This window comes from Miniopterus schreibersii, assembly GCF_964146895.1.
Source record: "Miniopterus schreibersii genome assembly, chromosome: 4".
Lineage (NCBI taxonomy): Eukaryota > Metazoa > Chordata > Mammalia > Chiroptera > Miniopteridae > Miniopterus > Miniopterus schreibersii.
The window spans coordinates 64,134,356-64,160,121 of NC_138105.1; the positions used below are offsets into that span (position 1 = coordinate 64,134,356).

General features: G+C 57.6%; 2 protein-coding genes across 2 annotated transcripts in view; one reads left to right on the plus strand and one right to left on the minus strand.

Annotated features, from left to right (window-relative positions):
• Positions 1-3,529: 3,529 nt before the first annotated feature.
• GPX4 (glutathione peroxidase 4) lies at positions 3,530-5,963 on the plus strand. Its single transcript, XM_081135175.1, has 7 exons — positions 3,530-3,672; positions 4,670-4,764; positions 4,838-4,982; positions 5,113-5,264; positions 5,366-5,390; positions 5,575-5,634; positions 5,711-5,963. The coding sequence occupies exons 1-7, from the start codon at positions 3,589-3,591 to the stop codon at positions 5,741-5,743; spliced, it is 594 nt and encodes a 197-aa protein (XP_080991301.1). The 5' UTR covers positions 3,530-3,588; the 3' UTR covers positions 5,744-5,963.
• A 1,330-nt stretch (positions 5,964-7,293) lies between these two features.
• The window catches only part of SBNO2 (strawberry notch homolog 2), a 50,194-nt gene continuing 31,721 nt past the window's right edge, over positions 7,294-25,766 (minus strand). Inside the window, exons 5-32 of the mRNA XM_081135233.1 lie at positions 23,804-23,965; positions 21,698-21,781; positions 21,319-21,421; positions 20,721-20,875; positions 20,368-20,501; positions 20,195-20,285; positions 19,981-20,124; positions 17,433-17,550; positions 16,959-17,064; positions 16,385-16,538; positions 15,346-15,522; positions 14,737-14,834; positions 13,983-14,065; positions 13,398-13,589; positions 12,958-13,127; positions 12,342-12,473; positions 11,734-11,869; positions 11,491-11,603; positions 11,303-11,374; positions 11,115-11,223; positions 10,863-10,937; positions 10,641-10,784; positions 9,838-9,932; positions 9,669-9,761; positions 9,373-9,504; positions 9,009-9,085; positions 8,542-8,732; positions 7,294-8,454 (exon numbers count right to left, since the gene is read on the minus strand). Of these exons, the coding sequence (XP_080991359.1) occupies positions 7,976-8,454; positions 8,542-8,732; positions 9,009-9,085; positions 9,373-9,504; positions 9,669-9,761; positions 9,838-9,932; positions 10,641-10,784; positions 10,863-10,937; positions 11,115-11,223; positions 11,303-11,374; positions 11,491-11,603; positions 11,734-11,869; positions 12,342-12,473; positions 12,958-13,127; positions 13,398-13,589; positions 13,983-14,065; positions 14,737-14,834; positions 15,346-15,522; positions 16,385-16,538; positions 16,959-17,064; positions 17,433-17,550; positions 19,981-20,124; positions 20,195-20,285; positions 20,368-20,501; positions 20,721-20,875; positions 21,319-21,421; positions 21,698-21,781; positions 23,804-23,965 (3,819 nt within the window). The 3' untranslated portion in view covers positions 7,294-7,975. The remainder of the gene's footprint in view (positions 8,455-8,541; positions 8,733-9,008; positions 9,086-9,372; positions 9,505-9,668; positions 9,762-9,837; positions 9,933-10,640; positions 10,785-10,862; positions 10,938-11,114; positions 11,224-11,302; positions 11,375-11,490; positions 11,604-11,733; positions 11,870-12,341; positions 12,474-12,957; positions 13,128-13,397; positions 13,590-13,982; positions 14,066-14,736; positions 14,835-15,345; positions 15,523-16,384; positions 16,539-16,958; positions 17,065-17,432; positions 17,551-19,980; positions 20,125-20,194; positions 20,286-20,367; positions 20,502-20,720; positions 20,876-21,318; positions 21,422-21,697; positions 21,782-23,803; positions 23,966-25,766) is intronic.

Sequence of the window (25,766 nt, forward strand, 5' to 3'; positions counted from 1 at the left end):
CCCTTCTCTCTGACTTCTCAGTGAGCCAAAGCAGCCCAGCCTAGGCTCTCCTGTTGCCTCTTCTATGATCTTCCTTGTTTCACTGCCCCAAGTATATTTTGCTGCCATCATGGACCCAATTCCCTTTAGCTCAGTGCTGTGTAGCCCTTCTCTTTGGATATCCCCATCCCTTACCCCCTTTTTCTTAAATAAGTTTAATTTTCTTTATTCACCTGTCTGAGATGGCTATTTAGCCTGACTGAGCACCACCGAACTGTTAACCTTTCAGGCATATAATGCCTAATCCCCACCCAACTTGCTCTTCAAATTAGCTGAGAGCCCATCCACCAGTGTTATGCCAGATGATAGATTTGTTTGCCTTGCTTCTTTAATAAATTTGCTTGCTTTAATAAATTGTCTTTATCACAATGCAATCAGGATCTTTCATTTAAATTCACTTATATGAGAAAACAAGAACCAGGGTGAGACAGCCCTCTCCATCTGACTCGGGGGGCTGTCCGATAACACCTCTCCAGTGTCTGTGAAAGGTGCTTGTAACACAAGGTCTCACAGTCGCTTACAGATATCCTTCACTGTATTTCCCTCAGAGTGAGAGGGGAAGCTGGAGCTTGGGAAGGGGCCCATGTTCCCATTACCATACACAGGCAAATCCACATAGACAGGAAGTGGGTTAATGGTTGTCGGGGCTGGGGCTGGGGCTGGGGCTGGGGCTGGGGCTGGGGCTGGGGCTGGGGCTGGGGCTGGGGCTGGGGGTGGGTGGGGTAGGGAGTGACTGCTAATGGGGATAGGAATTCTTTTGAGATGATGGAAGGGAAAGTTTGGAACTAATATAGTGGTGACCGTCAACGTTGTAAATATGCTAAAAACTACTTTAATTGCATACTTTAAAGTGGTTGAAATAGTGAATTTCATGTTATATGACTTTTAAAAATATATATGTTTTTATTGATTTCAGAGAGCGGAAAGGAGAGGGAGAGAGAGATAGAAACATCAATGATGAAAGAGAATCATTAATCAGCTGCCTCCTGCAGGCCCTCCACTGGGGATCAGCCCCCAACCTGGGCATGTGCCCTGACCAGGAATCGAACCATGACCTCCTGGTTAATGGGTCAATGCTCAACCACTGAGACACATTGGCTAGGCTATGTTATGCGACTTTTATATCCATTTTTAAAAAAGAAGAAATCAGTCCGGCCAGCTTGGCTCAGCAGTTGAGCGTTGACCTATGAGCCAAAAGATTGAGGTTCAATTCCCGGTCAGGGCACATGCCCAGGTTTGGGGCTCAATCCCCAGCAGGGGTTATGCAGGAGGCAGGTGATCAATGACTCTCCCTCACCATTGATGTTTCTATCTCTCTCTTTGAAATCAATAAAAAATATTTTTTAAAAATATAAAAAGAAATCAGGCCCTGGCTGGTGTGGCTCAGCAGTTAAGAGTGTTGGCCCCTCTCCGCCGAAGGGTCCTGAGTTTGATTCTCAGTCAAGGGCTCATATTGGGTTGCAGGTAGATCCCCTCACCCCCGGTTGGGGTGTCTGCGGGAGGCAACCAATTGCTGTGTCTCTCTCATATCAACGTTAGATGTTTCTCTCTTTCCTCTTTCTCTGTACTCCTCCCTCCCTTCCACTCTCTCTGAAAAGCAATGGAAAAAATATCCTCGGATGAAGATAAAAAAACAACAGCAAGAAATCAGGCCACAGTTCAGGTCCTACCCAGTCCTTCCTGGACCTGGTTGCTACTCTGAAAAGGCCTCTGCCCTAGTGGGCAACTTCCCTTCCTCGCTGAGGGACTTTGGCCATCACAGGGGAGCCTCCATGGAGTCTTGAGACTGCCCCAAGACTCCATGAACTCCATCTGTAAATTGGGATCCCTTTGGCAAAAGCTGTGAAACTCCAAAGGCAAACCCCTCCCAGAGCCTGGGGTGCACTTTCCCCACTGGGCAGCTGGGGCCCCATGGGCTTGTTATCTCCTCTCCTGTTCTTATCTCCTATCTCCCATTTAACTGGGAGGAAGTCAGGAATGGGGTGAAGCACCCACCCTCCATTTCTCACCCTTGGTGCACTCCATGGGGGGTTTGCCCTGTGCTGTTTTTCTGGCAAACTCTGAAATGAATAACAGCAAATAACAACAGATTACAACTTAAACAAAAGTGGAAACAGCTGAGTTTTACTAAGGGCCAGACAGACTGGTTGTAATACCCAGTGCTGCCAAGGGGAGAAAATGAGGTGGCCCAATGAAACAATGCCCCCACCCCCAGGGGTGACTCCCAGAACTTGAGAACTCTGCCTATGGTGGCCAGGCTGGAGGGAAGAAGCCACAGTGAAAACAATTGTGCAAGAAGGGGAATGTAGCAACCCTGCAGGGGAAAAATTCTTTCTCCACTGCCTTTACCACCCAACTTCACCCATTTAAGCTCCCAGCTTTATCTTCTGACAGGCCTAGGTCAGGGGCAGAGGGAGGGGACTCAAGGGTTCCCCTAAATGAACCCAACCCCAAGAGTCCTGCTGCCCTGGACTTTGCAGAAATGTTCATGGGAGGATCCAAGAAAGGGATAATATGTTGACAGAATGTGAAAAAGCTGAAACCACCCTACTGTCCCAAGGCCAAGGTCCAGTCATGGCTTGGTGATGGGGGGCAGCCAGGCCTGCCGGGAAATTCCATGACTCAGGTCCCAAGAATGAGGCGGGTCATTTTTCTGCCCTCTGTGGCCAAGTGTCTGAGCCCAGAGGTGGGGCTGCTCCCGTGCTGTGTGCGCACCTGCCTGTAATGTTAGAAGTGGAGACATCACTCTGGGGTGGTTTTTCCATGTAAGCACACACCTGGGCGTCCCCTCGTGTTCTCCCTGGGAGGTGGGATCCCAAGGAGCCTGCTTTAATTACCCCCCGCCCAGGGCTCAGGTGTGACATATAAGCGGCTAAAAGTCCAGCTCCCAAGGACCGCGATGCCCCCGTTCCCGCTCTTCCACCCCCACCCCCCACCCCCGCCGCCACTGCGCGGTATGGCAGACACTGCGGCAGTGGACGACTCCGGCCGGGACACTCACCACTAGGTGACCCCCAGGCCCTTGCTGGGCGCCCACAGATGGGCCGAGGAGCTCCGCCCCCCGCCCCCCCCGCAGTCTCGAGAGAACGGGTGTATGGACCCCAGTTTGGTTTTATTGATATTACACACAACACCCCCAGTTTTCAGTGAGCTGGACGATTTTTCTGCGAGTTCCAGACCCCTCCCCTCGGGTTTCCAATCGTTTTCAAGTTGTCGGGCATTCCCCGGCGCTGTGATCAACTACTCAGGTAACTGTCAACGGGCGACCAACGAGCGGGTTGCGCAGGGGCAGCCCCCGCACCCGCCAGCGAACATGCGCAGTTCCAGACCGCAACAAAACAGCCGCCCGGCCCGGCCCCGCCCCTTCACTTCCTCACCCCGGCCTCCCAATGGCTGTCGCTGTTACGCGTCACAGCTCCCTAGCGACCGACCAATGAGGGCACTGGTGGGCGTGGCCAAGGGGTGGGAGGTGATGCGCGCTAGCGCGCGTCCATTGGTCGGCTCGGCGAGGGGAGGAGCCGCTGCCTCCTGGGTGCCCCCGCCGCCGTGATGAGCTTCAGCCGCCTGTTCCGCCTGCTGAAGCCTACACTTGTGTGCGGTGCTCTTGCCGGGCCAAGTGTGGCCAGCACCATGGTAAGAGCGGCGCCCGCGGTCAGGCCGGCGGGCCGTTGAGGGGGGCGCGCGGCCTCCATCGTGGCGCGCAGGGCCGTGGTGACCTTGGGTGGGAGCTCGCTGGCCGGGGTGCACGCTGGGCGGCCGTCGGAGCCGTGGGTAGCTCCCGAGCCAGGGGTACAGACCGGGTCATGGCTGAGGGTCTTTGCTGGGCGTGAAGGGCTGAGCGGTCGGGATCCTCGGGCCGTGCAGGGCCTGTAGCGTCGGGACAGCTGGGGGCCTTCGGCCATTGTTGCCCAGCCTGGGGCCCGGGGAGCGAGGGCGCCCCTTGGGCTGGTTAATCCGGGGTCACGAGCCTCGGGGCGTCACCGCCCCTCCCCCACCCCGTACGCCCCGGGACACTGCGCGGTGGCGTCACAGATGGGCGGCCGGGAACCCTGGCCACCGGTCCTTTGTCCCCCGGACCCCGCACTTGGTCCGGAGAAGGGTTGGCATGGGCCGCCCAGCCGCCGGCTCCCGGGGTCGCTGCAGGCAGCGGCGCCGGTTGCGGGGCCGGCGGCAGCGCCGCCGAATCCCCGGGCGGCGGAAGGCTCCGGCGTACGGCCGGAGGAGGACTCGCCCCCGGCGGAAGGTGTCCTGTCCCAAGAATGCGGCGGAAGGTGGGGCATGCTCGCAGGCACAGCCCACGACCTGGAAGAATGACTGTTGTGTCCAGTATCAGGATCCGGTGCGCGCGGGGCCCCCACACCCACTGGTGGCGCCCCCCACCCACTGGGGCACCTTGGCGGGATCCCCAACCCTCCCTGGGTCTCGGTGTCTGCGGTTAAATGCCCCCGGCTCGTATGGTGCGTGCACCTTTGAGAAGCCTTCACCTTTTTCTTGCCCCAGGGTCCTGTCTTTCTCAGCAGGGATCCGCCTGGGATCTCCTCCAACCGTAGGGACGACTGGCTGGACGAGTGGGCCGGCGTCTCCGCGCCTCAAAGTCCACCAGCCGATCAGCCGCCCCCTTGCTTTGCAGTGCGCATCCCGCGACGATTGGCGCTGTGCTCAGTCCATGCACGAATTCTCAGCCAAGGACATCGACGGGCACATGGTTAACCTGGACAAGTACCGGTGGGTACCTACCTGCCAGGTGGGGGAGGCAGAGGGCAGGTCAGCGACTCTGACCACCCCATCCCATCTCCAGGGGCTTCGTGTGCATCGTCACCAACGTGGCCTCGCAATGAGGCAAAACAGACGTAAACTACACTCAGCTTGTCGACCTGCACGCCCGATATGCTGAGTGTGGTTTACGGATCCTGGCTTTCCCTTGCAACCAGTTCGGGAGGCAGGTGTGTGGCCCCTGTGTCCCTGGGTGTCCCTGTTGTGTGGGCATGGGGAGAGGGTCCCGCTGGTGGATGTGGGGAGCAAAATGGGGTACACACTCCTCCCTACTCACCCCAGCACCCCTGCTTGCCACAGGAGCCAGGGACTAATGCCGAGATCAAAGAGTTTGCAGCCGGCTATAATGTCAAATTCGATATGTATAGCAAGATCTGTGTGAACGGAGATGACGCCCACCCTCTGTGGAAATGGATGAAAGTCCAGCCCAAGGGGAGGGGAATCCTGGGAAAGTGAGTGTGGAGGGGCGGGAGGGCAGGGCAGGATGGACCCCAGGGCTGTGGGGGGCTACATTTGCCATGGGGCTCCTCATGACTTCTCACGTTTTTTGTAGTGCCATCAAATGGAACTTCACCAAGGTAAGGAAGGGTTTTGGGGGGCAGAACAGGCCAGGACTGTGTCCAGGGCCAGCTCAGTGCCCCCACCCCAGGAGGCCCTAGGCCTGGGCCTAATGGGGCAGCAGGTGGGGCTGCTTGCTTGCCCCCAGCCCTCTTGCAGGGGCCCCATGGTGGCCTCCTCTGTTAACACCGCCTACCTCGGCAGTTCCTCATTGACAAGAATGGTTGTGTGGTGAAGCGGTATGGTCCCATGGAAGAGCCCCTGGTAGGTGCCTTTCCCCAGGGAGCTTGCTGGGGGTGGGGCCATGGGAAGAGGTGTTCTGACCCTGCCTCTCCCACAGGTCATAGAGAAGGACCTGCCCTGCTACCTTTAGCTCCACAAGTGTGCACCCCCCATCTGAGCCCACCGCCTGTGCCCCTCGGAGCCTTCCACCCGGCACCCATGACAGTCTGTCTAAAAACCAGCCCGCTGGTGGGGCAGACCCGAGAACCTGGCGTGCACTCCTGCCGGAGGAAGGCCCCTTGGCCCGGCCTGGCTCACAGCTCAGCATCCCCACCCCTGCCTGTCTTGTGGGAATAAAACACACAAATTGCCTTGCTGAGTGCTTCTGCCTCCCTGGGAGGTCATGGGGGTAGAATTTCCTTGAGGTTCAGAGGGCGGTACCCACCCTGCAGCCCTGCTTCTAATCTTGGCAGCCCCACCCCTTGGGCACTGGCAGAGCTGATCCTGGAGGCACTAATTCCTAACTGGTGCTATTCCTGGCTGAGAGCCATAACTTGATCTGAGGCAGCTGTTCAGGGCCTGCCCAGGGTGGTGGTCTTCTCAAGTGGGCCAAGGTGGGAGGGTCAGGGAGGCAGGCACCTGGAGCCCAGCATCCACCAAGCTGCTCCTGGCACAGAGCCATGCTGGGCATGGCCTGCTCAACAGACTGGCCTCATTGTATGGACCCTGAGCCAGGGCACCCAAGCCTGTTCATGTTCCTCATTTGGTGTAAGCAGGGAGTAGTTGTCCACAGTTCTCCCTAGGAAGGTGGGGAATAGCTTGAGGCCAGTTGGTGGGGAATGACATAGATGGAGAATGACTGGGCCCTCATCTTCCAGTAGCCCCAGGGAAAGCCAACAGTAGGGGGTGGGGACCTGCAGAAGGAGGTGGCTCCTGCCCACTTGTCAGCTTCTTGGCGGGGGCAGCCCCCTGCCTCTGGACCAGAGGCCTGGTGTACTCCCCACAGCTCCCAGGAGGGGCCTGGTGTCCACTCCTGCCTTCCAGACCAGACCCAGCTTGAGTTCTCCTGTCCCTGGGCTGCCCTGCCTACTGGAACCAGTATGCCCTGAGGAAGCCCTGAGAAAAAACAGAAGACCAAAGCCCTGCACACTGAGGAACTGGTCTTACCACCTTTAGGGTCCCAGGTGGGCTTCATGTCTCTAGTGGGCAGGAGGCAGTGTCTGGTCCAAGACATCACGAGCCTGGCTTAGCCAGTCCAGAGGCAGCTGACTTATGCTGGTGCCAGGACCACAGTGGACAATGGCCCTACTGGGTGGATCTCTCCATCCCGCCAGGCTTGTCATCCACAGGGCCAGTGAATGGGATGAGCCCTTGTGACCGAAAGCAATGGCCTAAGGAGAGGTGTCTGGGCAAAAAGTGGGCCAATTCTCTCTCTCTCTCTCTCTCTCTCTCTCTCTCTCTCTCTCTCTCTCTCTCACACACACACACACACACACACACACACACCAACACACACACACACACCAACACACACACACACACACACCACCACCACCACCACCACCACCACCCCCTATCCCCCACAGGTGGCAGCCACCCTCTGACTTCATTTCCCAAAGTGGGGCTGGGCACCCTACCCTTACTCTTTAACACCCCCCCACCCCCACCCCGCAGGCCAGGCCAGAGGAGCAGACAGCTGGGGAAGTAGTGAAAAGGCACATATATTTAAAAAAGATCTTTTTACATATATACACTTGAATTATAAATACACATAGAAACCAGGGGCCGCCCACCCCTCCAGCTCCACAGGCAGATTCTGAGGCCTGGAAGAGGCAGCTGGGCAATAATTTAGGGAGCAGAGAGCAGGTAGGGGGAGATTGCATATATTAATGGGGGGTCTGCCCCACACAGCCTCCCAGAGACAAGGCCCTGAGAACCGGGGGTTTCCTGAGTTTCCAGCTCTAGGGGCCACCCAGTTTTGTATATTTCAGGGGTTCTGGCATTTCTAGGCCGGAAGGGGTGGGCTGGGAAGGGGAGCCCTGTCCAGGCCTGGAGGGCAGGATAGGAGAGGCACAGAGAGGGCAGCTCCACCCCCAGGCCCTGCCTGAGCCCCTGAGTGAGACATAACACACCTGCTGCCCCACTGGGCAGGGTGGCAGCATCCTGAGGGGTTTGCCCAGGCACTGACCAGGAAGGCACTACAGTGGAGGCCTTGGTTAGCTAGATGAGGGGCACCCCAGCTCCCCTTCCTCTCAGTAGTTGGCAGGGGGACCTGAGCCCTGTTTACCACCCACTTTGGTACAAGACCTGTCTCTGTAGATGTGGTGTATTACAGATAAGTTCCATCCAGGAAGAACGCCTGGCTATGGGCCACAGCCCAAGCCTAGGAATTGGGAAAGGGCGGACTGAACTGGATGACGCTCTGCCGCTCAGGGCCTCCCCCACCCGCTGGCACCCCTGCCACCCCTGCACCACCTCCCAGCGGGCCAGGGGGCTCTGGGGGCGGCACAGCGTTGAGGGAACGCAGCATGTCCTCTAGCACCTCCTTGAAGTTGATGTCACAGCCCTGGTGCACAAGGGCTGTGGGGTCAGCCGGGGCATCAGGGGTGCCCAGCAGTAGATCGGGTGCAGGGTCCTGGGGTAGTGGAAAGGTAAAGGGTGAGGGGGGTGGGAAGACCTGGGCTGGTGGACTGTAAGTGAGGTCGAGAACCTCTCCGGGGCCACAGGGCAGTGCGAGTGGGCGCAGGGCAGATGGTGGCACAGGGAAGCCCTGGCTATGAGCATTCTTGCGCTTCACATCTGTATCCATGAGTTGCAGCTCCTGTAGTACTCGGGGCACGCAGCCCTCGGGGATCTTGATGCCTGCAGGGCACATGGCAGGTCAGAGCCTCTGGTGCAGAGCCCACCAACCCCCATACCCCCTTCTAGCTGGCATGCCTACCCACTCACCAACTTGCTTCTTCTTGTCCTTGGTCTTGAGGCGAACAATCTGCAGGTAGCTGCTGCTGGTGACATCAGCCATGACAGCGGCAATGCGGCCCCACACGCGCAACAGCGCCCCGCACAGCATGTAGTGGTGCCGCAGCCTCAGGCCCTGCACACAGTCCTTCCCTTCCTGCACCAGCCGGCATTGCCGGTTCCTGCATGGCAAGCAGGCAGGGCGGCTCAGACACGAAGTGCCCCACGCACATACCCCCTGTAACCTGCAGGCTCCTCCCCAAGCCCTGCAGGCTCCTCCCCCATTCTAGCTGGCTCATTCCTAAGTGCCACCTCCTGGGGGTCCTGGGATACCCCAGATGCCTAAAGGGCCCCTTGTCCTGTATGGTGTGTTGGACCATCCCTAGTAAAGCTGCGCAGAGAAAATGGGGCAGGACTGTCTAATGCAGCCATACACTCAGTCCAACCCTGGCCCTCACCACGAAGTGTGGCTGCAGTGCTTCAGCGACAAGGTGTAGTTACTCTCCCAGGGACCCTTGGCGTCCTCTGCCGTCACCTAGGGGGACACAGTCGTATGAGACCCTGAGTGAGAGACCCATCCACACTTCTAGTGCACAATTGGGGAAACAGGCCTGGAGTACCCCAGCCTGGCTCATCTCAAACTTGGCAGCCCCCTCCTGGTGGCCAGCTGGATTGGGCAAAAAGGGCAGGCCTGGAGGCTGCAGAAGCTCCAGGAGGGAGGGGTCACAGTGGGGGCAACTAGAGTAATAGGGATAGACAAGCCCAGGGACGTGAGCATGGTGGGGCCTCCCTGCCTGTCTCCTCCCCCACCCTAGTCCCTACCCGGTGGAACTTCCGGCACAGGCTGTCGAAGGTTTCCAGCTGGCTCTGCCGGCCGATGTTGGGTTTGTACACAGTGAAGAGCTTGCTGTGGTTCTGCTCAGCCAGGAGGCAGCTTGGTTTGTTGCCACGAGCCTGGACAGGGGGTGTCGTGAGATTGGGGCAGGCAGCTGAATGTCCCAGATGGGTGTCCCCATGGCGTGGGTGTACTGGGAGGGCATGAGGCCGGGAGCTGGACCTCTGCCCTCTGCTGTACCCCCCTTCTCCGAGCCTGGGGTCCTTCCCCCTGGGCCACCCACCTTGTAGGAGAGATAGAAGCCATCATGGGGGCCTGTCAGCTCCAGCGACTTGGTGTATGCCTCCTCCCACTTAAGGCCACGGTCCACAGTGATCTGCCATGGCACTTGCATGTTAGGGGTGGGAGTGGGGGTACAGGGCAGGGGTAAGGGCAGGCCAGTGTCCACTCACCTTGTAGAAGATCACCTGCCCATCCTGCGGGTGTCCGGGGGCCAGGAATACCTGCTGGCTCTCCTCGTAGATCTCCTCGATGCCCGGAGCCAGGTCTGGGGAGAGGAAAACGATGAACAGGATTCCACCTGGGGATCATGTGCCCAGTGTTGCTCAGATGTTTCCAGGTTCTGGGCTTTGAGGGGGCAATCAGTCCCAAGTTCTCAGGTGCCCCGCAGAAGGGGAGGTTCCCCTAGCAGAGTCAGCCTGGCCCCAATCTTGCCCAGCACCCTAGATTGCAAGTGGCCCCTTCAGTCTGGTGGCCTGGGTTCCCAACCACAACCTGCAGGCCCCTCATGCCAGGTGTGACCACAGACAACATGCCCCTCAGGACCCTTCTCTGCACAGCTGTCCTGGGAACAGTTAAGTAGGGGCCTGTGCCCTCTGCAGATTTTATGATTAAAGCTTTATTGGTACGAAGCCCCTTGGCCCTTGATGTCCTTTTTTTTTTTAATCCTCACTTGATATTTTTTCCATTGCTTTTTCAGAGAGAAAGGGAGAGAGAGAGGGAGAGAAATATCAGTGTGTGAGAGAGACATCAATTGGTTGCCTCCTGCACGCGCCCTGACCAGGGCTGGGAATTTAGCCTGCAACTTAGGTATGTGCCCTTGGCCAAAATCAAACCTGAGACCCCCTTCAGTCCACAGGCCAACGTTCTAACCACTGAGCCAAACTTGCTAGGGTGGCCCTTGGTGAGGGCCTGGTGTGTGGGGTGCTGGCTGTCAGTTCCTTTAGGCCCCTCCCTCTCCCTTGGTGGCACTCACCCAGGATGCCCATGTCATATTTGCCCTCCTTTTTGTCCACTTCAATGAGGTGGTCGAAGGTGTCAGAGAAGTACTGGAACAGCGCATTCTGCTTGTGCACCTCCAGTCCCAGGATGCGGTTGAGGAACTTGGTGATGGAGCAGTCTGCGGAGGCAGAAGGGCCTCAGGCTGCGTCAGCTCCACCCACTCCCAACCTGGTCCACTTGAGAAAGGGGGACTCACCTTTCTCCACATCTAGGCAGCCGGACCTGGATTCTCGCCCACCGATGCCAACTGATAGCAGGCCCTGCTTCATGTCTGCAGGAAGGGAGGGCTTTTGCACATTCCCCTTGCACCAGCCCGCACCAGCCCTCTGCTACTAGTGTCCCTTTGATGTGTGTCAGAGGGATCTTTGGACACAAATCCAGTCTACCAGTCCCCATGCCCCAAGCTGGTCTCCCAGGGGGACCCCCATGCACCACACCCCCAGCTCACCCCGAAAGAAGGCAGCATCCCCTCCTGGGTAGCCCTGGGGCAGGGGCACCTTGTTCTCCATCTGGCTCAGGATGGTGTTGAGGACGCAGCTGAGAGCCCGGGCGCCATACTGAGTAGAGGGGCCAGGTCAGAGGCTGGGCTCTGGCACCCAGGAACCCTCCTCTCCAGGCAACCAACCTCCCCGGTACCTTGTTCTCAAAGTTGTACTTGCTCAGGTCTCTGGACTCAGTGGCACGGCGGTCCCCATGTGTCAGAGCCCCCTGCCAGGGATGGGGAGCCATCACATCCCTCCCTACTTCCCTCCTCAGGAAGTTCCCCCAACAGTCCCCCTGACTAGCTCCCATCCACCTCACCCTGGTCCAGCCTGACCACTTACCAGGCTCTCCAGTCTCTTGGCAACAATGGAGGCGAACCTGCGCTCCCCAGCCAGCTCCGAGATGAGGAAGATGTATTCTGGTGCAGAGACCTGGTTGGACCGATGGGTTCGGCCTGGAGACAGAGGAGGCTCTTAGGGGCTGCCCCAGTGGGGCAGGTCCAAGGTGAGGGCAGTCCTGGGGTGGGGACAGGAGTGAGGCCTGGGCATCCTGGGGAGGGGTGTTCTGGGAGGCGCAGGGCTCACCAAATTGCTGGATGGCACGGTCGGCACTCCAGGGCAGCTCAAGTGTCATGTGGACCCGGCGACGCTGGTTCTGGACCCTACGGTCAGCTTGGAGTGAGACTCCAGAGCTGGAGGCCTCTGAGATGATGGCCACAAGCTGGGGGGATGCAGATAGGTCAGGTTAGTGGGGTGGGTGGCGGCCTGCTCTCCCTCTCCCATGTACCTCATATGCCCTGGGCCACCTTGAGGTGTTTAGGATGACCCACATAGTAAGTTGAGGCACCTTCCATGGTAGGGGGTGGCCACATGGGGCTTAGAATGGAGTGTGGACCATCCCTGGGTAACTCCTGGAGACAAAGGCTTCCCCACTGGTGCCCACTTTTCCTGTTTCTTTGGGCAGCTTCCACCAGGACTGAAGGCAGGACAGCCAGGGAAGCATGTGTCACCCTACTCAGGCACACACCCAAGCACAGCACATTCATATGCACACAGCCATAGCAGGGCTGGGGTGGTCAGTGGCCCAGAGCCAGCCTCTTAGGACTTAGGACCCCAGCACCACCCCTGTCCAGGGGCCTCTCATAAGCTTTTCCTGCCCATGTGCACTGGCACCCTGCCCCCATGCCCCCAACCTTTTCCCCTTTCATGAAGCGCTCCTTCTCCCTGAGGTTCACGTGGTCGATGGAGAGGCCCTGCTCCGCCCGAGACTCGAAGGCCACAGTCCCGTCAGACCTGGACACCACACGGCCCTTCCTACCGGTCATCTGTGGCAGGGCAGGGGACAGGCTGTCAGCATGTGGCTGCACAGGGGCTGGTTCCCATATGCCTCAGTTTCCTCATCTCCCCTGTCCCTCCACCCCTAGCCTCTGCCCTGTGTGTGTGAGGGGCGGGGTTATGGGCCCTGAGCCAGAACATGGTCTCTGCCCTGAGACCAGCCACCTGGGGCCACAAAAGACCTGAGGTGGCAACAGAGGGGCATCCCAGGAAAGAGTATAGTTAGTGTGGATGGGAAGGGAGGACATGCAGGGACAACTCACGGTGTGGGTTCAGCCTGGTGCTTGAGACCGCACCCAAACCCCACAGGCCCAGAGGCACATGAGATGTTGTGGGAGGTAGGCACGTCCCCACCCCCTCCCCCCACTGGATGTCGGACCCTGTAGTTGCCCCACCACCTCGCAGTGTTGGCAGGGACTTGGAGTGGCCACTAGGGAGCACCAGAGTCTGGGTGGGAGCCCCTCTGAAGCTTACCTCAGCCACATGCTCAGGGCCCCCCAGCTGGTCAATGAGCTCATCCAGGGTGTTTACTGGCAGCTCCCGGCCCAGTACCAGCACCTTGGCCAGCAGGTCCTGCTTCAGCCGCTCTACCCGCTCCAGGATGCCGGGGCCATGGGGGTCCCGCTGTGGGGGGCACAGAGGGCCTGTGGGGCCGCAGGGTCAGGGAGGACCGACCAGGTGACCTGCCCACAGCCCCACTCACAGACTCAGCCTTGGGTCCTCAAGGACAAAGTGGTCCCCACCAGCCTCAGGGACAGCCAGGTGCAGGGGAGGTGTGGGGGCTCATTCTCCCTAACCCCAGACTGCCTGTATGAACCCAGCTTTGCTGCTGACTGAACATGGGACACTGACCTCCCCTCTCTGAGCCTGTTCTCTATAGGTAAAGAAGGGAAAGGCTGGGTCACAGGCCTCACCGCGCTCGTCAGCAGGGAGCCCTATGGTATCCACGATGACCACATCATCGTCCACCAGGGATTCAGGGGAGGAGTGGAAATCGCTGTCCAGGCCGGCATCTGATTCAGTACTGCTGTCATCACTGATTCGGATCACACCTGCCGCCTCGTATGCTGGCCTGGACGCCTTGGCCCCACGGCCCCTTGGCCGCCCTGAAGGGGAGGAGCTAGGGGTCACCTCGGCCCAGCTCTGCTCCTCCGGCCTGTAGGGGTCTGGCCTGGGGCCCAGCTTATGGCAACTCATGACAGGGCATGTGGATGGAGGCTGCCCCCATCAGTTCTCTCTTGGGAACTTGTGGTCGGGGCACTCTGTGCCTACTGCCCCCTGGATGCCCTCCCTGCAGGCTGTCTGTGGTTTCACTCTTCCCTAGCCCACCTTTGCAGGTAGATGCTGGGAAAGGGGCGCCAGAGGGAGCAGCAGGAGTGACCAGCTGACCTGGGATGATGCTCAGAAAGGAGGGGCTAGAGAGAGGCAGCAGGAAAGTGGATGGAAGGGAGGCCCCAGGAAGGCCACAAGCCAAAGCTGCAGGCAGGGCGGGTGCTTACGTTTTCTCTTACTGCCTGCCCCTCTGTCTCGCTTTCTTTTGGTTGAAGGAAAGTGCTTCTGAATTAGTGACAAAAAGACACCCCTGAAAGTGAGAAGCAGAGTTTATTTTCACTATGAGGACGAGCATGCTGTCGGCCTGTGTGCGATTAGGTTCAGAGGACAGTGGGGAAGAGTCTCAAGGGGGCAGTTTTGCTGCGATGGACTGGTTGTGGGACTAGGGGTCTAGGTGGAGCTGACTACCTCTGACGGAAAAGGGGGTAGACACATTTGGTGACTCCCAAGACCAGGATAGGTGGGGTAGGTGCATGGGGCTGGAGGCTTCCTGAAAAAGGAGGCAATGCTGGGTCATGGGGGATGAGTCAGAATGGGGGTGCCATACTGGAACCCTTGCTCACTATGGGCTGGGAAGAGAGGTTTGGGGCTTTGGGTGCCCTGCAGGCCAGTCCCTAAATTTTGAGGAGTCCCTCCTTAAAACAGCACTATTCCCACATGGGGGACGGGCTCATTCTGAAATCTTGGGGCCCTCCACTGACCCTCTAATTCCTGAGCCACCACGGTTAAGCTTTGTGGCTTTAAAAGTAAGCTGGGCCTGAAGTCTCTAAAGACAGGGCTCAAGAAATGTGCCCAGGCTCCCATGGGTGAAGTCACGGGACAAGGACAGACCACAGGTCATTGCTGGCGAGGCCTAGTGAGCCACAGGGTGACGGGGTCCCTGGTGTGGCCACCCTGCCCACCCCCATGTGCATCACTCACTCAGCGGCTGAGACAAAGCAGTCAAGCTGCCCATCCTTTTCATCCAGCACCTCCCTTGTACGTGCCTCGCCTGTGGACTGCAGCCCAATGACCACGCACTGTGGGGGGTGAGATGGGGGTGAACCTGCTTGGAACCCCCACCCATAGCTCTGGAGCATGGCCCCAGAGGGGCCAAGAGGGAAGCCCCTGAAGTTAGAAAACCCAGTCTGCCTCAGTTTCTCCTCCTTCCTCCCTTTGGGTCCCGCTGGTTGCAGGCCCTCACACACCCAAACCCATCAGGCAACTCTGTACTGCAGCTGACATCTGGCCTTAGGTCTCCAGACCCCCTCATTACTCTGTGTTCTGTTCCTTTTGGGGATCCGCCAGGCCTGGACATGGAGAGCCCAGGGCAAGGCCACTCCTGCCGCCTGCTGCAAGGAGCTGGGGTCAGGTGGGACCAGAACCTTCTGGACCTCGGCTCACCCTTGTCCTCATGTACTCAGCCAGCCACATTCGGGCTTGTTTGTAAGATAGATGTTGGTGCCTGTTCCACCAACTTGCCCCCTCAGGCATGAATGCAGGGGTCCAGGGTGTAGCGATGAGGCCCAGCCACCACTGCTGCCAACTCACCTTGTCCTGGGCCAGTTCCTCCCGGGCCAGCTCCACCAGCCGTCGCACCTTGGCGGCAATGCACAGGTACTTGAAGAAGCGCTGGTGGGCCGACCAGAACTGACCCCACAGGGACTTGCGGGACTCCAGACCAATCCAGTCAGCTGCCTGCTGAAACACGCCCAGGGCCTCGGCCCACTGCAACGACATGTCACAAGTGGCTGAACTCACTACTGCCCAGCTGTTCCCCAGCCCCAACCCTGCTGGAATTTGGAGCCGGGGTGGGGGCTTATATGTAGAGCAACACAAAGGCTCTGCCGATACCTGAACAGTCAGAAATGTTAAAAAACAAAAATGTGATGCCATGTGTGGGACATGATTTCAGAAGGGGAAGTGTCGACTTTTGACACTTTAGACCAGGGGCTCTCTCACCCTGGGTGACCCTACTCCCAGGGGCACTGGGCCATCTGTAGTTGTCATGACTGGAGACTAGGGGTTCTCTTGGCATTGAGTGGGTGGGAGCCAGTGATGCTTGCTCAGCACCCAGCAGTGCCCAGGACAGACCCCCACATAGGATGACCTGGTCCTTATGTCAGCAGTGCGAGGGGGAAACCCTATCTTGGTTTGAGGTAAGGATACAGCACAGGCAGAGCCAATGCTCAGGGCTTGTCTTGTGTGGGTATGATCTGACAGTGAGGACAACAGGAACCCACCACACAGGGAGGAGATGGTGAAAATAAGGGCTAGGTCACAGTGTACAGAGATGTGGACACTGGAAACAGCCTAGGGACAAAGTGCTCGTGACATCATGGAGAGGGTGGTAGGACCCAGCTGTGTGCCCACTTCACTACAGTCACATAATCTCTGCCTTGAACAGAACTGAGTCCTTAGGCTCCAGCCAAAGACCCCAGCAGGTGGTCTGGCTGCTTCCACCTTTCTGTAACCTGACAAATCCTTGTAGCATCTTTAAAGACAGATGCTGAAGGTGACAGGAATGTAATTCCAAGAGGAAATGCACAGTGTGTTCACGCAGTTAGAGGCCCCTGGCCAGCCAGCTCACCAGTAGGGCTGCACGGTTGTAGACAAGCTCGAAGGTCGGATCCAGTGGGATTTCCTCAATTCGAAAAGTAACACCACTGAAGCTGAGCTGGCGCGCAATGTACATGCCACTGACCTTCATGTCCATGGCCACGATCTCCATAGCACCCACGCCCCTGTGGACAGACAGGGCTGCCTGAGCATTGGCAGGGACCTGCCTGACCACATGCTGAGTACCATGAAGTGATGGAGCTACTCCGTGGAGGGGCGGACACCTGTAGCTGAGCCCTGGACCAGGTGCACAAAGGGAATGCAGACAGCAGGTGCAAAGGCCCTTTGCTCCCATTTGCCTGATCCTGCTGGGCTGAGGAGGGGTTGGGGGAGGGTACAAGAAAAGCAGGAAGGGGCTCTTTACCCTAGAACAATGGGAAGTGCTGGACAGAGAAAGAGCAGGATTTGTGTTTTACGATCACTCTGGCTGCTGGAGGAGTGTGGGCTGGGGTGTGAACTGGGCACACTGACAGCAGGCCTCTGCATGTGATAAGCAGGGCCCAAGGCCCCCCAGCCACCTGTCATGGACAGGTAGGGGTGCTCACCTCTTCTCAATGGCATGCAGAAAGTCCTCGAAGGTCCGGAAGGGTGTGCCCTCACCCCAGATGCCCAGGCGGCTCATGTAGATCATGTTTCGGGGCTCAGAGGCGCCTGGGGGTTGGGGGTGGGAGTCACCCTCAGCTCCTCCAACCCAGTAAGGTTTGGAGGAGATAAGGGACATGGCATTAGAAATGACCCAAGGACCAGGTACAGGGACCTTCAGGTCCCAGGAAAGTACCCACAGCCAGGGAGCTGAAGCCAGTTGGCAGAGGGGAGCCCCTGATAGGGGTTGGCATTCACGAAACTGTGTAAGTTACCACTGGCCTGGGGAGAGTAAGCTCCACCTTTGGGCCAAGCTGTGAGGTCAATGAATGGATGGTACTTGTGATACCCTCATTCTGACTGCACCAGGCCAGACATCGCTGACGACTGTGTGGGTGATCAGTCTTTCTCCCTGTCCCTGGCAGCTGCCCCCTCACCTGTGGCACTGGCGTAGACCACCCTGGCCAGAGGCAGCTTGTTCTGCAGGTCCAGCACGGCCTTGCCCATCTTGGTGGAGCTGGCATTCTTGGCTTTGTGGCACTCATCAAACACGATCGTTGGCGGGTGTGAGTTAAGGACAGTTTTGGAAGGTGACCATCCCAGCCTGCCCCTTCCTGGTTCAGGGAACTCAGCAAGGTATCTGGGGCGTGTGTCTATGTCTGACCAAGGGTGGGGACCCTGGGGTGTGTGAGGCCACCAGGATGAGTGAGAAACAGTCTCTAGGCCAGGGGTGGGGATCGTCTGGCTCGTGGGCCACATAAGGCCCACGAAATCATTTGGTCTGGCCCTGCCAAGGCAACCGCAGGTGGGGCTGGAAAGTCAATAAATCTAGGAGCTTTTTTCATAGCAGTAATAATTTTGTATGGCCCGCAAATGATGTTATATCCAAATGGCCCTTCGCAGAAAAATGGTTCCCCACCCCTGATTATGCCCCTACCCCCTACTCGACTACTAATGGAAATGCGTGTGAGGGCCTTGTGAAGACCTTACAGATGACACTGACACAGACATGCGCCACTGAGTGTGAAAAAAAGGGAGCCTCTGAATAAGAGAGGGAGCCATGGCTTCCCATGCAGAACTGGGGTCTCTCTCTATGACTCCTCACAAATCTACACTGACCCCATTTAAAAAAAGATACTGAAGAAACAAATTGTAATAATATGTAGAATGTTCTTAATATTTTAAGGAGAAAATAGTTACAGGCAGGCGCTCTCTCTCTCGGGAGTACACCTTCGCCTTTCCTGTCCCCTTCTTCCTCCCCAGGCACATTACCTTTGCCTTTCCCTCTCCTAATCTCCAAAGGCCCTTCTTTTGCTTCTCTAACTTGTTTCCTGAACCTATGCAGCCCAGCTGGCTCACTTCTACTACCTCTGTAACTTTCTAAATAAACTTTCTCTTGTAATTAAAAAAAAAAGTTATAGACAAGTATGCCTATCATGAGCCTATTTAAAAAACAAAGCTCATGTTCACACACACATGCACATGTATATATGATGTGCATGTAAAGGGTCAACAGAGAATTTACGAAATCCAAATGAAAAGGTGAGTCTGGAACTGAGCATGCAGCCCCTGGGGTTGAACATTAATGTTGTATTTTTTTACACTATCCCTTTCCCCAGGCTGTGCAAGGTGTCATATGGGTGCCCAGGACACACCAATAACCTTGTTTCGTCTTTGGGCACACAGGAGCTGTTCTGCATTTCCTAACCAGTAAATCCATATACTTGCTCATGTGACCAGAAAGGACACACAGGGCCCATGTTCCTCTTCTTATCTCTGACTGGGACCAGGAGTGCCCAAGCTGGTCACCCCACTTCTGGAATGACCCCGAGGACACAGTGAGAAGGGGTGATGGGGCTCACACAAGACTGTGTATAATACAGAGGCTGGAAACCCCAGGAATGTCCCTGTGACAGGGTAATTAATGGCTAAGGACAGAACAGAGCAGCATGATGCACAGCGACAAACTAACTTTCCCCAGCTCTGGTGGGGAAAACAGTGACATGAGATGGCACACAGGGGACAACCTGGGGAGGTTGTGCACAGGAGGATGAGCACCCACAGGATGCCCATAGCACCAAGCCAACCCAGGGCTGCACAGAGGGGACATGAGAAGTGGCCTCCACACCAGGGGCAGATCCTGAGTACTGGGGGGGCGGGGGGGGCGGCAGGGAATGGGGTGCCCTGCACAAATCCCCAGGAGCTGAGGGCCTCCCACCTGGTGTCTCACTTGGGGGGTGAATGTGGGGGGCTGGGGTTTACAAAAGTTAACAAAGACATGTTAAACTATGCTCTTGCTGCCACTTTCCTATTCTTTGCTCTTATAGTCTGGTAGGAGGAGAAGACAAAGTTACCTGAGTATCCAAGTTTTCAGAGATAAGGAGGGAAAGGTAGAATCTTTAAATCTTGGGGTGGGGACGGGGGAGGAAGAGGAGGAGGAGGAGGAAGGGGTCCGCACCCCACACCTCTTACCCAGGTGGCACATTCCCACTACCAAACACCACCCAGTCTGTGGTCACGGTCCTGCAGGCTGGAGCCAGGAGGCCCAGCCAGACTGTGAGGGGCTGAGAACAGTAGTCACTGAGAAGGAGCCTCCCTTGGGGGGCGAGCCTCCGAAGCATAGTCCTCTGACAAGAATTCCTCCCCAGCCAGCATCAGGTCCCTGGCTTCCAGATTTCCCACAGCCCCTCCAGCCTCTCCCTTAACCCTCCTACTCACAGCTCCTACCCTGAACCCCACCCTTGCAGCCACACCTCTCTCCCTTGGCCCCGCCCTCCTCCTCGCCCCTAGGCCCTACCCCCTCCAGCTCAGTGCCACCCTCCCTACCCACTCCTCCCCCTTCTTTGACCGCTCAGTCCCTTCCTCCTCCCACCCTTGGTGCCTACCTTGCCCCCTCCTCTGACACTGCTGTCCTCTCCAACCCCCTCTTATCCTCCTGTGCCCAACCGCCCCTCCTCCCTCCCACCCCTCATCAGGACAGGATACCACGCCGTCAAAGGCCGGCCCACACCATTCTAGGATCTGCCGGATGCGCGTGCGATGCTGCCCGCCAGCCTGGCTCTCCCCGATCAGGGCGGAGTAGGTAGCGAACAGGACGCCCTCTGAGGTAGTGTTGTCACCATACTTGATCTGGGGAAAGGGATGGGTGTGGGCACATTTTCGGGTCACCAGGCAATGGGGGAGGGGGCCACCAACCCACCTTGCTCAGCGCGTGCACTGGGATGTCAGGGGCATTGATGTCGCGCAGGTCACGCTCAGCGTCATACTTGAGATCGTTGGAGACGCTGAACCTGGAGGGTGCGAGTTGGTGGGTGTCTACTATCTCCCACCCCTGCTGGCCCTGCCCACCCCACATGCAGGGGGGACACTCACCACAGGGACTTCTTGCGGCCCCGCAGGTAGTTCTCAAGGATGATGCCTGCCACAGTGCGACCTTTGCCCACCCCAGCACCATCGCCAATGAGGAAGCCCGCTCGCTGCCCACTGGGGAGCAGGACCTCATGTTGCTGTAGGTATATAGGGCAGTGATCAGAAAACCTCACAAAGGACGGGGTCAGGTGGGCACTGAGACCCCCCCCTATAGTATGCAGTTGGGTGGACACGGAAATACCTCCCCATGTGGGATGGGTTGGGTGGGCACCAAACACCCCCATGGATATAGAACCAGGTGGGGCATTGAGACCCTCCAACTAGAAACAGGGTCAGGTGGGAAACACTGGGGTCACCTGACAGGCATAGGTGATGGCTTCCAGCTGCAAGGCAGACAGGACCCCGCTGTCCCAGGCAGGCAGGGCAAGGGTGTAGGTGATGTCTGGTGGTGGGACACTGGACAGTGTGCTGGTCTCCACAACACGGTCAGGGTGCTGCTTCCCAACCTTGGCTGGAGGGGTGTGGTCAGGGGCATGGTCAGGGTCTCAGCTGGACTGGACCAGGATGGGGGAGGGACCAGGATGGGGACTAGGGGAGGGGGGAAGGGGAAGGGGAAGGGACCTATCAGTGCTTTGCACAAAGGAGAGAGGGGGGCAGACCCATAAAACCCTAGCTGGGTGGGGAGGAGGCTGGGCTAAGAGGAGGTGAGCTTACATCACACCTTTGGAGCCACCTCAGTTTTAGACAAGGTTCAGATTACCACAGTTATAGAACTGGCCCTCCCTCCACCCCTACCAGGCCCACCTTTGCTGGTTCAGGGACCCCAGGACTGGGTGCCCTCACGCAGGAGCCCTGAAGCCTGGTGGGTCTGTGCAGACCTGTGGTTGCCTACTGGGGGTGTCCTCCAGGGGTCTCCTCCCGCATGCCAGGGACTAGGGGAGGCCATGCACTCACACTTGGATGGCACATAGTCCGCATAGATCTCCGTGTGGCCCAGCTCCTCTGCCTCCTCCTCCTCCGCCTCCTCCTCCTCCTCTGGCTGACTCTGACTCTGAGACTGAAGACCGGTGTCATCATGGCAGGGACAGTCCTGTCACTCAGCATGGCCTGCCTTCCCCAAGGGGCAGGGGCCTGGTCCACCAGCCAGCCCAGTGATGGGGGTGGTGGGGAGAGCCTACCTGTCCCCTGCCCCAACATGGTACCTCCCACCTGTAAAATGGGCAGACCCTGCTTCTAAGCAGGCCAGGGTCTGACACACAATAGGTGCCTGAGTGTGAATGGCCCTCCTAGTCCCAGGAGGGGTGGGCAGGGCTGAAGAAGGGGCCCAGCTCACCTGGTAGCTGATGAGAAGTGGAGTGCTGGCGAGGGAGGGCACTGGGTCCTCAAGGCCCGTAAATGGCCCACTGGGCAGGAACAACTGGAGAAGAAATGAAGGAGAGAGTAAACATGAGCCTGCAGGCTGGATGTGCCAAGGAAGCAAGGGAGCACCTCGATAGGACCACCGGCCTGGACTCAGGCTTTCCATGCCATCATGCCCCTCTGCCCAGCACCGGCCATCTGCCTCCTTCCTGCTGCCTGCCAGCTGGTTCTGGTGGCCAAGACCTACTATGTGATTATAAAACATGCTGCATGAAAGTAACATGTGGCCATCCTCCTTGGCTCCTCACAGACCTCTGCCATCCCAAGACCAATGACTATGAGTGCTGGGTGCCCCAGACCACAAGTGTCATTTACAGTCTCAGAGGAAAAAGGGTCACCAGGGGATTCAGTAATGTGATAGCTGACTTGATTTTATAACTCCATTTGTTTCCAAAGGCTACGAACATGGCCAAAGATTTTTTTTTTTTCCAATTTTTAAAATATGTCTTTATTGATTTCAGAGAGAAAGGAAGAGGAAGAGAGAGAGAAAGAAACATCAATGATGAGCGAGTCGTCATTGATTGGCTGCCTCCTGCATGCCCCCGACTGGGGATTGAGCCCGCAACCCAAGCATGTGCCCTGACCAGAAATCGAACCTCGATCTCCTGGATCCTAGTTCGATACTCAACCACTGAGCCACGCCTGGCCCGTGTGGCTCAGTGGGTAGCAGCATTGTCCAGTGCACTGAAAGGTCAAGGGTTCAATTCCTGGTAGGGGCATTTACTTGGGTTGTGGGTTCAACCCCCCAGCCCTGGTCAGGGCACATGTGAGAGGCAGCTGGTTGATGTTTCTCCCTCTCCCTCTCTCTCACTTCACCTCTCTAAAAATCAGTGAAAGTGTACTCAGGTGAGGATTAAAAAATAAATTAGAAAAAATGGAAGTGAGGTACAGGGAAATCAAAAACTTATGCTCAAGTCCCTCTCCTTTTTTTTTGAATTAACAAAAATAAACAGCCTCAGCCAGGTTCCCAGAAGGCTGAGTCAGGCTTCCTGGCGGGTGGGCTGGCTCACTGCATGTTGTGAGTGTTAGGTTTCAGCTGCCCTCAAGCCCTCCTCCCAAGAGCTAGAAGCCACCAGAGGGCCCTGGGAGACTTGGGTAATGCTGCTGTCCTGCTGGGCCCCTTCACCCAGACACTAAGATGAGCCTGGATTGTCCATTAAGGCTGCCAAGGACAGGGACCTCACTGGGCTTTCCTGGGCACTCCCTGTCCCCCTGCTGGCCCCATGCTGGGTGCCCCCACTGCCTGGTCCTGGGCATATGCTGGAGTCTGTGCCTGGCATACTGGGGGACTCTGCTCACCTGTGATCCCTCTGAGCTAGCCTCACCTCCCGACTTCCACCTGGCCAGGTGCAAGGCCCACCACTGACCTTCAGGTCCATTCAGCTAGTTCCTATCACAGGGTCTTTGCAAGAGCTGTTCCTGCCACCTGTCCTGGCCCACAATTCCTCTATCCCTCAACCCCAAAGTGGCCTCTACAGAAGGATTTCCACCACTTTTCTATCCCATCACATAACTTTGTGTTTCACTAGCTCAGGATCTTTCCCCCTCTGCACAGCTGAAATTGGGGCTGGGTCATTCTCTGTAGGGGACCGTCCTGAGTACTGTGGAGGGTTGAGCAGCATCCCTGGCTCCCACCCATTAGATGCCAGGAACACCCCCAGCTGTGACAACCAGAGATGTCTCCAGACATGACACAGTGTTCCTGGGGGCAGGGCCACCCTGGGTGAGAACCATGAAAAATGACATTTTGTTCACATCCTGGGGACCCCCATCTCCTCAGTAGGCTCAACACAGAGCAGGCATGGAGACTCAGCCACCGGAGACACGGGGGGGGCGGGGGGGGCGCCTGGCTATGATAGCACTTACACAGAAGGAGGGGCAAGGTGCCCAACATAGTAGCTTCCCCCACAAACCCTTGCATTTTCTGGGTTGTACAGGAAAGGTGAGGACCCAACAGCCTCATCAGTTTCTGAACAATCCTGACCCCCCTACTGACATGGAGGCCTCAGGGTGAACTGACCTTATCTTGGGCAGAGGAGCCAGTGCTCACATCCCAAATGGTGGGCACCTGGTTGAGGCTGTCAGCGGGCAGGAAGTCAGGGGTGTCCGCGATGTCCGAGAGGGAGTCCACAGATGAGGAGAAGATGGAGGCGTTGGAGAGGTCATCGAGGTATGAGGATTCCTGGAAGACAGTCCGGGTGAGGGCATGGCCAGGGTGGCCCCATGACAGGTACACAAGGGGTCAGCCACGGGGCAGATGCTGCTCAGCCATGAGAGGAACAAGGCTCTGACACTAGCCATGACATGGACGAACCCTGAAAACACCACACTTATGAGAGAAGCCAGACCCCACAAGCTGTGCACTGACCCCACTGAATGACACGGGAAGAAGGTGACACCTGCTTCGTGCTCATTCCTGTGGAGGTGACACCAGTGTAGGGATTTGTCAGGACTCAGGGGCCCCATACCTGTGGGGCCTGCGTGAAGCCTGCTGCACGGAGGTTACACACAGTTTATAATCCTAAATTTAAAGAAAATCAGGTACAATGCCAGGGACATTTGTGCTGCCCTCGCTGGCACCAGGTGCCTGGCTTGCACTGGACATGGGGACATGTGGGGACCAGCCGCTCAGGGGTCCTGGACAGGTGGGGAACGAGCCCCCAACCAGACTTCTCTGCAGGGACGGCCATTAAGACAGAGCAGTGGGTATCCATTTTGCAGACAGGGGCCCCAAAAGCTCAGGAGCAGAGGAGGGTGCAGAGGAGTAGCCCTCAGCCAACAGTACCAGGAGAAAGACCCACAAGCCCTCCCAAATGAGCACTTCCCCTCCAGCCTGCCCAGCTGAGGCCACAGAGAGCCAGTCCATGCTGACATTAGGCCCTAAGCATTTCAGTCTGTCTGTGGGAGCATTTCCCGAGCAGACAGGGCCAGTGGCCTTGGCAGAAGCCACAGCGAGGGTCCAGGCAGGGCTGCCTTCCTGGAGGCCCAGACCCTGTGTACCACTTACATATTGGAGGCATTACAGAGCCATGGCCAGGTGTACTGGGATGCATGTGTGTCCTGCCAACCAGTAGGGGAAGACAAGAAGAATGGCTGATTGGTGGTGGGGGGATGGGGGTGTCCCAGGAACCTAGGGGCTCAGTTCGGTGGACTCCAGGGAAGAAGGGGACTCTGTAGCCTATCCTGATGTGCCTGTGATGCCACAGCTAACTGGCCCTGGTCTCAGCCAGCGCCCAGGCCTGACCCATGCCCCTGTGAGGCCCATGTTTCTGGAGCTCCCCTCCCAGCAATCTGAGTCTGAATCAGATTCCTATTCCGGAGTGGAGGGTGGGGAGGTGGGGATATGCAGGCGACCCCATCAACTTCCCAGAAGTTCTGATTCTAACACTGGTGTACATACAGACCCAGAAGAGGTAGGCTCCAAGGGAATAGGTGAGGAGGAGATGGAACTGGGGTCCACCCAACAGCCTCTCCAGGGATGGCTGGATGCAGAAGCCTCAGTCTTGCCCATCTGCTGGACAAGGTCGGTCCTGGCGCCACCAGGGGTCAAGGGGTGTGCAGGAAAGATCCCCTTGGCCAAGTGAGCTGGTGTGAGGCTGGGGGCCTTGAGTGAGCCTCCTGCTACCCTCCCCAGAGCCCGGGCCATCTGTGCACATAGGGAGCCATAGGGGCCAGCCGCATGCTCCCGTGGTGTGTAAGGACAGAGCTCGGACGACCAGGCCTGTCCTCACCCCTGCTCCCCCCATGCCCCACAAGCAGCCTGGATCCATGTGGGGGCTGGGGTGGGGGAGGGATGTAGACTGAGCCTCCCCCCCCACCTCCAGCACACAGGGAAGGAGGTGGGGCCTTCAGCTGCCTGATAGAAGGCAGGACCCGCTCAGGCACCAGGCACAGACGGTGGCCTAGGTAGGTTAATACAAGCTCCAAGTTCACCCTGGCCAGTGTTGCTCAGTGGTTAGAGTGTCGGCCTGCGCACTGGAGGG